Source organism: Hemitrygon akajei, chromosome 16 (assembly GCF_048418815.1).
Source record: "Hemitrygon akajei chromosome 16, sHemAka1.3, whole genome shotgun sequence".
Classification (NCBI taxonomy): domain Eukaryota; kingdom Metazoa; phylum Chordata; class Chondrichthyes; order Myliobatiformes; family Dasyatidae; genus Hemitrygon; species Hemitrygon akajei.
The window spans coordinates 57,318,158-57,331,793 of NC_133139.1; the positions used below are offsets into that span (position 1 = coordinate 57,318,158).

The 13,636-nt window shown below is 42.8% G+C and overlaps 1 protein-coding gene across 1 annotated transcript in view; it reads left to right on the plus strand.

Moving 5' to 3' along the window:
- Positions 1 to 13,636, plus strand: part of LOC140740070 (adhesion G protein-coupled receptor E3-like) — a 161,218-nt gene that overhangs the window by 93,631 nt on the left and 53,951 nt on the right. Inside the window, exons 7-9 of the mRNA XM_073068936.1 lie at positions 5,392 to 5,532; positions 5,996 to 6,063; positions 12,393 to 12,527. Coding sequence (XP_072925037.1) covers positions 5,392 to 5,532; positions 5,996 to 6,063; positions 12,393 to 12,527 — 344 coding nt within the window. The remainder of the gene's footprint in view (positions 1 to 5,391; positions 5,533 to 5,995; positions 6,064 to 12,392; positions 12,528 to 13,636) is intronic.

The window sequence follows — 13,636 nt, forward strand, 5'->3', positions numbered from 1 at the left end:
TCCCTGGGACGTCCTCACGGTCACAGGGAGAAAATGACTCCCCACCCCCCAACACATACAACATCAGAGGTCAGGATTGAATCGAGGCTCTTCCCAATGAAATGTCGACCCATTTCATTCAACCTCTTCAAGCATACGTCCCAGGAGAGGGTAGGGTAGATCTTCATTGTACTCTGTCTCACTTGGAGGACTACTTGTACAAAATATTCCAGGTCTTCTGTAATTGAAGTAAGGCACCTTTACTTCTGTATTGAAACCTCCTTGCAATAATGGCTAACACAGTGTTTCTTCTCTGAATTACTGACTCTTTCTTGCACTTGACATGCAGTGGTCAGAACTGGAATCAGGATGTGCCATGAAGTTTGTTACCTTCACAGAGCAGTACAATGCAATACATGATAATATAGAAAAAATAAGTAGGTCAATTATAGTAAAAAATTATATATATATAAAATAGTTAAGTTAAAATAATGCAAAAACAGAAATAATAAAAATGAGGTAGTGTTCATAGATTCAATGTCCATTTAGAAATCGGGTAGCAGAGGGGAAGAAACGCTGAGTGTGTGCCTTTAGGCTTCTGTACCTCCTACCTGATGGTAACAATGAGCAGAGGGCATGCCCTGGGTGATGAGGGACCTGAATGATGGGCATCGCTTTCCTGAGGCATCGCTCCTTGAGGAGCTAGTGCCCAAAAAAAAAGAGGAAGAACTGACTACGGTAATTTTACAACTTTCTGTAGCTTCTTTCAATCCTGTTCAGTAGACCCCTTCATCTCAGCCCACCATACCAGACACAGTACATTTGTAGAAATTTTTGAGAGTTTTAGGTGACAAACCAAATCTCTTCAAACTCTTAATGAAATATGGCCGCTGCCTTGCTTTCTTTATAGCTGCATCAATACGTTGGGACAAAGTTAGATCCTCAGAGATCTTGACACCCAGGAACTTGAAATTGCTCATTCTCTTCACATCTGATCTCTCTATGAGGATTGGTTCATATTCCCTTGTCTACCCTTTCTGAAGTCTACAATCAGCTCTTACTGATGTTGACTGCAAGGTTGTTGCTGCGACACCACTCAGCCAGCTGGTATATCTTGCTCTTGTACGCCCATCTAAGATTCTGACAACAATGGTTGTATCAATGGCAAATTTATAGATGGCATTTGAGCTATACCTATCCACACAGTCATAGCTATAGAGAGAGCAGAGCAGCAGCACATCCCTGAGGTATGCCAGTGTTAATCGTCAACAAGGAGGAGGTATTATTACCAATCCACCCAGGTTGTGGTCTTCCGGAGAGGAAGTCAAAAATCCAACTGCAGAGGGAGGTACAGAGACCCAGGTTCCCACAACTTATCGATCAAGACTGTAGGAATGATGGTGTTAAACACAGAGCTGTAGTAAAAGAACGGTGTCTTGATAAAGGTGCTTGTTTGTATTGATTCATGTACAGGGACTCCAACTCCCTCCAAACAACAACACATTTAAGACTTTCATATACAAAATGCTGCAGGAATTCAACAGGTCAGGCAGCACTTATAGAAATGAATAAACAGTTGATGTTTCGGGCCGAGATCTTTCCTTGGGACTGGAAAGGAAATGGGAAGAAGCCTTAATAAGAAGGTGGGGATCGAGATAAATTAGCAGCCTTACGATGGGCCCCTGTGGATAAAATTAAAATGGCCTGGGAGCAGGATTTAAATACTTCCTTATCCGATGAGAGCTGGGACTTGATTCTCAAATCGGTTAACTCAACCTCTCTTTGTGCTCGCCATTGCCTTTTACAGTTTAAGATTGTTCATAGAGCCCATATGTCTAAATCTAAACTATCTCGATTCTACCCTAACATTAGTCCGCTCTGTGATAAATGCAAGAGGGGCGTGGCCTCTCTCATCCATATGTACTGGTTCTGTCCTAGCTTGGAGAAATTTTGGAAAGATGTCTTCACTACGTTATCGTGTATTCTGAATCAGCACCTAGAACCAAACCCCTTAATTGCTTTGTTTGGTTTCTGGGGCGAGACAGATTTATATCTGAGTCCGACCAAATGCCGAATATTATCCTTTGCCTCTCTCCTGGCTAGACGCTTGATCCTCCTTAGATGGAGAGATGTTGCCCCGCCCACTCATGCTCAATGGCTTAACGACATTATGGCCTGCTTGGACCTCGAAAAAATTCATTATTCAGTTCTTAATTCGGATCTAAAGTTCCATAAGGTCTGGGGACCTTTCATCGAGTACTTTCATAACCTTCCTCTTGACTAGGGTTTTTTTTCCTTCTGGGTCCCTTGCTTTCAGCTCCCTTTTTTTTCTGGTAGTAGGCATTATTATCCTCTGTTGCTAAGTGTAGTCACAGTCTGGGAGTTTGATTGTCCTGATTTATACTCTCTATATTGTGTTGTGGTTGGTCTGGAGTTGTTTTTTTTTTGTGTTGTGGGGCTTGGGGAGGATACTAAGTTTACTTGTCTTCAATTTAGGTGTTTTTTTGTCAAATTCTCTTCCTTTGCAGCATATTGTCATTGTATGCTTAATTTTGCACTGTATTAATGTTCCTCATTGGGATTTGGGGTTTTTAATTTGTAAAATGTATAGAAAAACTAATTTAAAAAAAATTTTTTTTTAAAGGTGGGGAAAGGGAAAGGAGTACAAGCCCAAAGGTGGTAGATGAAGCCAGGTAGGTGGGGGAAGGGGATGAACTAAGAAGCTGGGAGTTGAAAGGCAGAAAAGCTGAAGAATAAAGAATCTGAGATGTAAAGAGAGTGGACCATGGAAGAAAGGGAATGGGGTGGGGCACCACAAGGAATTGATGAAATGCTGAAGCAAAGAGAAGAGGTAAGAGGGGAGCCAGAGTGTGGAATACAAGAAGAGGAAGGGATAAAATTAACAGGAGTTAGAGTAACTGAGGTACATGCCATCAGGTTGGAAGCTACCCAGACAGAATATGAGGTGTTGCTCCTCCATCGTGAGGGTAGCCTCATCTTGGCTGCAGAGGAGGCCATGGATTGCCATGTGGGAATTTTTCTTTACTTTACTTTATTGTCACCAAACAGATGATACTAGAGCGTACAATCATCACATTTAATTCTGCGCTTCGTGCTCCCTAAGTACAAATCCAAGTAAATACAATAAAAAATTTAAATTATAAATCATAATTAGAAAATAGAAAAGGGAAAGTAAGGTAGTGCAAGTTAGGTCCGGATATTTGGAAGGTACGGCCCAGATTCAAGTCAGGATCCATTCAGCAGTCTTATCACAGTTGGAAAGAAGCTGTTCCCAAATCTGGCCGTACGAATCTTCAGGCTCCTGAACCTTCTCCCAGAGGGAAGAGGGACAAAAAGTGTGTTGGCTGGGTGGGTCGTGTCCTTGATTATCCTGGCAGCACTGCTCCAACAGCACGTGGTGTAAAGTGAGTCCAAGGATGGAAGATTGGTTTGTGTGATGTGCTGGGCTATGTTCACTGTCTTCTTCAGCTTCTTCCGGTCTTGGACAGGACAACTTCCATACCAGGTTGTGATGCACCCTAGAGGAATGCTTTCTATGGTGCACCTATAAAAGTTAGTTAGGGTTTTAGGGGACAGGCCAAATTTCTTCAGCTTTCTTAGGAAGTAAAGGTGCTGGTGGGCCTTCTTGGCAGTGGACTCTGCTTGGTTAGACCAAGTCAGGTCATTTGTGATATTCATACCGAGGAACTTAAAGCTTTTGACCTGTTCCACCTGCCCACCACTGAATTGGAATGGGGATTGGAATTAAAATGGTTGGCCACCAGGAAATCCTGATTTTTGCAAACGTAGCAAAGGTTCTCGACAAATAGTCCCCTCAGTCTATTTCAGGTTTCAACGGTGTCAAAGAGGTCACATTGGGAGAACCAAAATAAGTAGTTAGTCCCAAAGGCCTCAAGTGAAGTGTTGCTCACTTGGAAGGAATGTTTAGGGCCCTGAATGGAATTGAGAGAGGAAATGAATGGGAAGGTACAACACTTCTTCCATTTGCAGGTGAATATGCCAGGAGGAAGCTTACTGGGATGGGATGAATGGAGAAGGGAATCATAGAGGCACAATCCCCGTGGGAAGTGAAGATGAGGAGGTAAAGATGTGCTTGGTGGTAGAACCCCATTGAAGATATCACATGTTATGGAGAATGAGGTGCCAGATCCAGAGGCTCAGAGCATGGTAAGTGAGGACAAGAGAAACTTGATCTCTGTTAAGGTGGTTCAAAGATGAGTTGGGGGTGGTTGTTCAGGAAATGGAGGTGATGCAGGTGCAGGCAGCATGGCATGTGGGGGAAAGGAAACCCTGTACTTTGGAGGGCTGCTCTGAAGTCCTGAAAGGAAAGCCTCATCCTTGAAACAGATGAGGCAGAGACAAAGGAACTGAAAAAAAAGAAAGGCATATTTACATGAGAGAGGGTGTAAGAGGTATAGTCAACGTAGCATTTCAGACTCTCACCATTTATAAACCCTCCATCCTTCTGTTTTTTTTTATGAATGATCTCAAACTTTTCCACATTACATTCCATCTGCTGTGTCCTCAGTATGCTTTCCAGAAATGTCTGGTTCCACTCAGCAATTGGTTCTTCTGCAGGGTGCCCTGCAAAGTGTCCTCAGACTGGACAGGATGCAACTTCTGCATGAGAGACTGAGTCATTTCTCCACACTTCCTTGGAGGAGTACCATTGTGGAGGCTGAGAGGGTTGGCGCATCAGAACAGAGAGCAACAGCAGACAAACTTGTCTTGGAATTTGAGAGGAGGAAGAGGAGGTTTTAGGTTCATGACTCCTTCCCCAAGAGTGCACTGGGAATCGCATTGTTCCCTCCAGTCCTGCTTTAAGTGATGTTCTCAGAGGCAATGCATTCCCAAGTCTTGGATGACAAGGATCACTGGTCCTTCCTGTGGTAGGGTGACACTCCCTCAGTGACACCCCTCCCACAGTGCGACTCTCTCTCTATACCATCCCTACCTCAGTGTAACCCTCCTTTAGTATTGCCTCTCTCATCGTGTGATTCTCCGTTAGTACTGCCCTCCCACAGTGAGTAGCTCCCTTGGAAGTACGCCTCCCACAGTGTGACCCTCCTTTAGTACTGCACCTCTCATAGTGAAGAACTCCTTCAATACTACAATAGTACTTCAATGAAAAGTTTGGAATGAGTTCTGCCACTGTTTTTCCCACCTGGTTGGGCTTTGAAAACTGCATTTTACCCAATTTACTACAAGACTGTTGCTGATTCAGCCTCTTCCAAGATGCAAAATAGATCTGTCAAAAAATAAGGAAACAGATGTTGAAAGCAGAGATTGAGATTTAAACAGATTCCTATGTTTGTGGAGTTGTTTGTTAGGTGCCCAGTGGCTCAGTGTGCTGAAGATCCATGTGTGATCAGCTTCATCTCTTTGCTACAGATGTTGATGAATGCCATTTGAAACCATGTGGCTCCAATGCAACCTGCTACAACACGGCGGGAAGTTATACCTGCATCTGCAACCCTGGCTTCATTTCATCATCAGGAGGCAGTAGACTGCAGCACGGAGATGTTTGCATTGGTAAGCACTTCACAATTCACTCCTCCTACATTAACCTGGATGCTCTTTTGCCTTTTGTAAAGCAAGTAGCATATTTTTGACTCTGCTTCATCTGTCTTGCTATACAACTGTTGTATTCTACCTTCCTTCCCTGAACAGTGCCCTATTCCTCCTTGGCTGGTTCTGAAATATTCCTTGTCATCAGGCCTGTTGAAGGTTGCTGTCATTTCACAGTAGCCTATCCCCAGTTGTTTCCTCAGCTCTCTGATCTAGAAACCACCTCTCTCTCAGTCTATGAGTTCATTCTCCGCAATATTACTTGCCTTTTTGTTCCTCAGATTATTATGTTACCTTTATTAAATGCACCACTGCCTCAGAATCAATTCTAATGACATTTTACCATTTTGGGGTGTGAAATTTTTGTTATGAATATTTTGATTGCAGAGAACTGCAAACATTCTCACTTTGCTGTGCTTCTCTCTAGAATTTGACTGCCCAGATGCTGTTGCTCACAAATGTTCACCTGTAACCGTGAATATGGGATCGGTAGAGGTAGGCTAATAGGTTTTAAAACTGTTCTTTATTTTGAACCACTTAACGTTAACAGTGTCATTTATCCTTTCTCTCATTCACCCTGAGAAGGAGAAAGTATGCTACTGTTGTGATGGGACTGAGTCTCCAAGCAGCCCTTTGGTTTTCCTCATAGAAGGAGAGCAGCAGTAATTGCTTAATAAACGATATCACTTTCCTCCCTCAGTCTCTTCCAGTTCTCAGCCATTCCCTCCCTCCATCTGCAAAACATTACAGCAGTCTGTGCCACTGTGCGGTGCATTGCTGAAACTCGTCGAGCTCTTCCACAACTGACAGTTACTACCAAATAGAAAAATAAAGACTACAGATACATGGCATTACCAACCAGTCCAAGGCTCCATCCAAACCTTGCACCACCCTGACTGAGAGATCTATTGTCATTTCTTCAAAGCCTCAAAATCCTGAGCACTGAGGCATTTATCCAGATGATCCCTGCAGCACAGGTAGTGGAAGACTCAACTGTAGTGACACATTCCCAAACATGGAGAGTGGCAGGAGAGTTGTCAAGGAAAGACAGTGAAAACAGAAAATTGAGAAAGTCTGTAATATGGTCTGTGATTGCTGACATCAGGTAGAAAGTACGGGTGCCTCAGGACTCACACCACTGGTTCTAGAATAGTTACTACCCTTGAACCATCAGGCTCTTGAACAAAAGGGGATTGCTACACTCATTTAAGGTCTCTTCTGTATTGTTATTTATTGCTATTTAATCATATCTGCATTTGCACAGTTTGTTTAACAGTTCCTAATGTAACAGTTTACAGTTACTGTTCTATAGTCTTGATAAGTATACCCCTCAGAAAAAGAATCTCAGGGTTGTATGCAGTGACATGTATGTACTCTGATAATGAATTTACTTTGAACTTTGAAATGTTCAGCTTAAGAGCAGTGGAAAAGGATTATGAAAAATAGATCAATAGGGGAGGTAATTAATCAATCACATTGGGAGGGCAAAGTGAGGAAAGTGATAGGAAGACGTAGCCAGCTGGAGCAGAAATAAACAAAGGAGGTTGGAATTCAGACTAAATACAGAATCATTGATCATTGGATAAACAAAGTCCACAACAGAAAGACAAAACGATAAATTATAGCAACCAGCACCTGTGAGAATGGAGAGATATAAATGTCCAGCAGCAATAGGTAACTCTGTCTGGTGCCCAAGCACAGGTAGATGGGACTAGCTCATTGGGCAACACAGTCAGCATAGATGAGTTGGGCCTAAAGGACTGCTTCCATGGTGTAGGACTTGTTTATTCGAAAAATAACCTGAAGTTCAAAAGATACAAAGAAAAATAGATTACTGATGTATTAGTGTGAAATTGTAAAATCTACATCTAAGTATTGCAGCATGAATACTATAATTTTCTGGATGTGTTTTGGATGAATACCCTTGAGCTCTCACTCAGTGTACACTGAGTTACAATGTAACTGGTCTGATGCACCATCAATAACTCTGAGACATGGGTTAAGGTAGGCTTTTATTGGCTGGAAGAAAGCACAAGCAGCAAGTGACCACCACACAACATCCTGGAGACTGAGGAAGGGGCTGTGCCTCCAATCGCCTTTATACCAGGGTCTGTGGGAGGAGCCACAGGAGCAGTCAGTGGGGTGGGGGGGGGGGGCATGTCCAGACAGGTATATGTAGTTCACCACATGGTCTGAGTACACCAACCTGTTGCAGAAACCCAGCACTGCTGTTTGGCATTTTCTTTGTGTACTGTCTGGTTTGAGCTGCACTGAAAAGGGTGACTGAGTCCCGCGTGATTGATAAGTTCAGGAAGCAGGCCAGTATCCAAACACCCAACAGGCAGTAAAAGCTGCTTTCAAGGCTATCCATCAGGTGGTGTGTGGCATAGGCAGTGAAAGTTGCACCAAAGGCTATTTGCTCTCTCAAAGGCCAACTGGGTCATCAATGTTAATAGAAGAAGAGCCCTTGGGATTCAAGTTCCATGTTGATTGGCTTCCCGTCATCAGCCAGTGGCTGAGTGGTAAATGTCTGGCAGTGTTAAGCAATCCCAAGAAGGTAGGGAATATCTTGGAAAACATTGCAATGTTCAGAATTCATATTCACTTGAAAAGACCAGGATTAATCAAAGCTTGTCATCATGTATTTGTTGGGAACAGATTCAGCCTGATAAGTTTGACGAAATTTTTCAAAAAGTTTAACAGGATATATTGATGAGGCCAGTGATGTTGATCTAATCCACATGGATGTCAGTAAGGCCTTTGATAAAATCCCCATGGCAGGCTGATCCAAAATGCTGGAACTCATGGCAAATTGGATCCAAAATTGGTAACAAGAGTGGTGGTGAGAGTGGAGGGAAGTTTGTCGGGAAGCTTGTGGCCAGGGGTGTTTTACTGTTCAGACGTGAATGTAAATGGAAAAATTATTTTCAGTAAGTCTGCAAATGACGTGGAAATAGTGTCATTAATAGGAAGATATTTGGATACAATAGTATGACATTTAGATAAATACTTAGAATGACACAAAATGATTAGTTATAAGATGGACAGAGCATTAGAAAATAACAAAGCAAATTTATTATCAAAGTACATAAACTGTATGTTGCCATACTACCTTCGATTCAATTTCTTACAGGTAATCCCAAGAATAAATAAATATAATAGTATTTTAAGGAAACTATACATAAACAGACAGAGATGACCAAATAACAAATGTCCAAAAGAAGACAAATAAAAATAATACTGAGAACATGAATTGTAGAGAGTCTTTAAAAGTGAGTCTGTAGGTCATAGAATTAATTCAGAGTAGTGGTACGAGAAGTTATCCACACTGCTTCTGGAGCCTGATGGTTGAAGGGTAATAACCGTATCTGAACCTGGTGTTGTGGAATTGAAGGCTTCTGCACCTCTTGCCTGATGGTAGTAGTGAGAAGAAGGTATGCCCTGGATGGTGAGGATCTTTGATGATGGATGCTGCTTTCTTATGACAGTGCTCTATTTAAGTTCTAATAAGGATAGGACCTAAATATAGGGTCTTGTGGAACAAATCCAAAGATTCCCCAAAGGAGGCAGGACAGATCGTGAAGGTAGCCTGGGCTGGAGTGTCCCAGTTCAGAGGTGACATTGAAGAAACTGAGTTTGTTTTTATTTAAGAGAGAGCCAGATAGATATATACCATTGAGGAGCATCAGGTAAAAGGGCAGAAACTTTTCCCTACAGCTGCGATACGAAACTACAAGATGTAGATCTCATGTAAGGGGTAAATGATTTGAAGGTTTAACTAAAAGAGGGTGTTTGAGACCTGGAATACACTGCCTGAAGGGAATTGGAGGATGAGGCTCTCACATTTAACAAGTTTCTGGGTAGGCACTTCAGATGCATGGGAACACAAGTCCACAGGTCAAGTGCTAGTAATTGGAAATAGTATGATAAGTAGTTGATAGTCTGCATGGCCATGGGAGCTCATGTTCTCTCATAATATTTGGCTTTTCACAGAAGAACACTGTTTAATCAGGAAACTTTAACTGCAGAAAGTTCTAGCATGTACAAAGAAGCTCATTTTATGCAGGATTTTTATTAAACTTTTGTCAACTAGCTTCTCTGCCTATTGAGAGTAAACACAACCAAATTCATGTATTAATGTTGTCCAGAAACCTGTCAGAAACTCATAAAACCATAAGACAAAGGAGCAGAAGTAGACCATTCAGCCCATCAAATCTGATCTGCCATTTCATCATGGCTGATTTATTATCTCCCTCAACCCCATTCTTTTACCTTCTCCCCATAATATTTGACACCCTGACTAATCAAGAAACTATTGACTTCCACTTTAATTATACCCAATGATCCGGCTTCCACAGCTGTCTGTGGCAATGAATTCCACAGTCTCACCACCCTCTGGCTAAAAAAAAACATCCTCTATTCTGAATGGATGGCCTTCTATTCTGATACTGTGCCCTCTGGTCCAAGACTCCCGTTATATGAAACATCCTCTCCACATCATCTCTCTATGTAGGTCTTTCAATATTTGAAAGGTTTCAATGAGATCCCCCCTCATTCTTCTAAGCTCCAGTGAATACAAGCCAAGAGCCATCAACACTTCTGGTACATTAACCCTTTCATTTGTGGAATTATTCTCATGAACCTCATCTGGATCTTCTCCAATGCCAGCACATCTTTCCATAGATAAGGGACCCAAAACTGCTTACAATACTCCAAGTGCAATCTGACTAATGCCTTATAAAGCCTCAGCATTACACCTTTACCTTTATACTCTAGTCCTCTTGAAGTGAATGCTGACATTGCATTTGCCTTAATTATCACTGACTCAACCTGTAGGTTAACCTTTAGGGAATCCTTCACGAGGACTCCCAAGTCCCTTTGCACCTCTAACTTCTGAATATTCTCCCCTTTTAGAAAATAGTCTATGCCTTTATTCCTTCTACCAAAGTGCATGACCAAAATCTTCCTTCATTTCTTCCTCCACAAATGTCTTTCCAAAACATTTCATCTGGTCTCCTTTCCTACTTGCTCCTCATAGCAGTATTACCGCCTCCCACCCATCTCTTCTCTCCTGTCCACCACCTCATCCTACCAGTACTACCCCACCTTAGCATCAACAAACCATTGGATATCATTTCCACAATAAAATGATTGAATGGAAAGATGTAGGTCTGACTCTGACCCTCTCAACATTCATACTTTGCAAACCCCCTGATTCTTCCATCTGCTGCAGGGATCTTCACCATTACACATCAACTCAAGTCAAGTCGTCACTTTTATTATCATTTCGACCATAACTGCTGGTACAGTACATATTTTTTCAGGACCATGGTGTTACATGACACAGTACACAGTACAAAAGCTAGACTGAACTATGTAAAAAAAACAACACAGAGAAAGCTACACTAGACTACAGACCTACACAGGACTATATAAAGTGCACAAAAACAGTGCAGGCATTACAATAAATAATAAACAGGACAATAGGGCAAGGTCCAGGCTTCGGATATTGAGGAGTCTGATAGCTTGTGGGAAGAAACTGTTACATAGTCTGGCCATGAGAGCCCGAATGCTTCAGAGCCTTTTCCCAGACGGCAGGAGGGAGAAGAGATTGTATGAGGGGTGCATGGGGTCCTTCATAATGCTGTTTCCTTTGCGGATGCAGTGTGTAGTGTAAATGTCCGTGATGGCGGGAAGAGAGACCCCGATGATCTTCTCAGCTGACCTCACTATCCGCTGCAGGGTCTTGCGATCCGAGATGGTGCAATTTCTGAACCAGGCAGTGATGCAGCTGCTCAGGATGCTCTCAATACAACCCCTGTAGAATGTGATGAGGATGGGGGTGGGAGATGGACTTTTCTCAGCCTTCGCAGAAAGTAGAGACGCTGTTGGGTTTTCTTTGCTATGGAGCTGGTGTTGAGGGACCAGGTGAGATTCTCTGACAGGTGAATAGCAAGAAATTTGGTGCTCTTTACGATCTCTACTGAGGAGCAGTTGATGTTCAGCGGGGAGTGGTCGCTCTGTACCCTCCTGAAGTCAAGAACCATCTCTTTTGTTTTGTTTACATTAAGAGACAGGTTGTTGGCTCTGCACCAGTCTGTTAGCCACTGCACCTCCCCTCTGTGAGCTGACTCATCGTTCTTGCTGATGAGACCCACCACAGTCGTGTCATTGATGAACTTGATGATATGGTTCGAGCTGTGTGTTGCAGCACAGTAGTGGGTCAGCAGAGTGATCAGCAGTGGACTGAGCACACAGCCCTGGGGGGCTCCCGTGCTCAGTGTGATGGTTTTGGAGATGCTGCTCCCGATCCGGACTGACTGATGTCTCCCAGTCAGGAAGTCTAGTATCCAGTTGCAGAGGGAGGTGTTCAGGCCCAGTAGGCTCAGCTTTCCAATCAGTTTCTGAGGGATGATTGTGTTGAATGCTGAACTGAAATCTATGAACAGCATCCAAACGTATGTGTCTTTTTTGTCCAGGTGGGTTAGGGCCAGGTGATGGCAATGGCATCATCTGTTGAGCGGTTGGGACGGTACACAAACTGCAGGGGGTCCAGTGAGGGGGGCAGCAGGGTCTTGATATGCCTCATGACGAGCCTCTTGAAACACTTCATGATAATGGATGTAAGTGCAACGGGACGGTAGTCATTTAGGCAGGACACTGAAGACTTCTTCGGCACGGGGACGACGGTGGCGGCCTTGAAGCACGTTGGAACATGACAGAAATGTAGTACCTGTATAATGCTGCTGCCAATAATGCTGTTGTATGTCACAAGTAGCCAAAACCTGTGGAAGATGGGTGACATGTCAAACTTTTCTCTGCAGGTGGGTGATTCCAGACCTGACACAAGGCAGGAAGCAGTCAATCCAGTTTGCAGGATCATAAACATTCTCCATAACCACAATGTGTGTGAAATGTTACACAACAACGAGAGTTTTGACCCTGAGCAGCATCTCCAGGTGAGAAGTATGCCAATGCATCAATGAAACCTGGTCACCATTATGTATTAGATTGTATATGTAATACAGGGGGAGGTAATCTATTCAAACCAGCCCACAGAGATAGGAACCAGAGTGTTAGTACTGAGGATGAGTTAGTTAGTTTTACAAACAAAGGCAATCTGTAGTGAGATTCCCAGCAAGGAGAGGCTGATGACAGTCAAAATTGCAGTCAACAGGACAAGTTGCAATGTAAAAGGGTGGACAAAATTGAAAAGGGTGAATGCAGGACTGAATGTGTTATTTTTGAATGTGTGCAGTATATGGAATAAGGTAGATGGACTTGTAGAACAGTTACAGATTGGCATATATGATGTTGTAGGCATCACTGAATTGTGGCTGAAAGAAGATTATAGCTGGGAGCTTAATAGTCAAGGATACACATTGTATCGACAGGCAGGAAGGCACATGGAGTGGCATTGCTCTGTTAGTAAAAAATGAAAGCAAGTAATTAGAAAGAGGTGTTTAATCATTGTGGATAGAGCTAAGGAACTTCAAGGGTAAATGGACCTTGATGGGAGTTATGTGCAGACCACCACCCCTCCCAAACTGTAGTAAGGATGTGATCCACAAATTACAATGGGAGGTAGAAAATGCATGCCAGAAAGGCAATGTTACAAATGGTCATGGAGAACTTTGATATGCAGGTAGATTGGTCTGGATTCCAGGAGGGGCTGTTTCTGGAATGCCAACAAGATGGCTTTTTGGAACAGTTCATGGCTGAGCCCACTAGGGGATCAGTTATTCTGGATTGGGTGTTGTGCATTGATCCGGATTTAATTAGAGAGCTTCAGGTAAAATAACCCTTAGGGGAAAGTGATCATAATATGATCAAATTCACCCTGAATTTTGAGAAAGAGACATTAAAGTCACGTGTATCAGTATTATAGTGGAGTAAGGGTAATTACAAAGGCATGAGAGAGGAGTTGGCCAGAAATGAATGGAAAAGAACACTGGCAGGGATGACAGTAGAGCAGCAATACCAACAGAAGGCAACTAAAAATGTCATTAAGAAGGAAAAGATGGAATACAAAAGTAAGCAAGCCAATAATATTAAAGAGGATACCAAA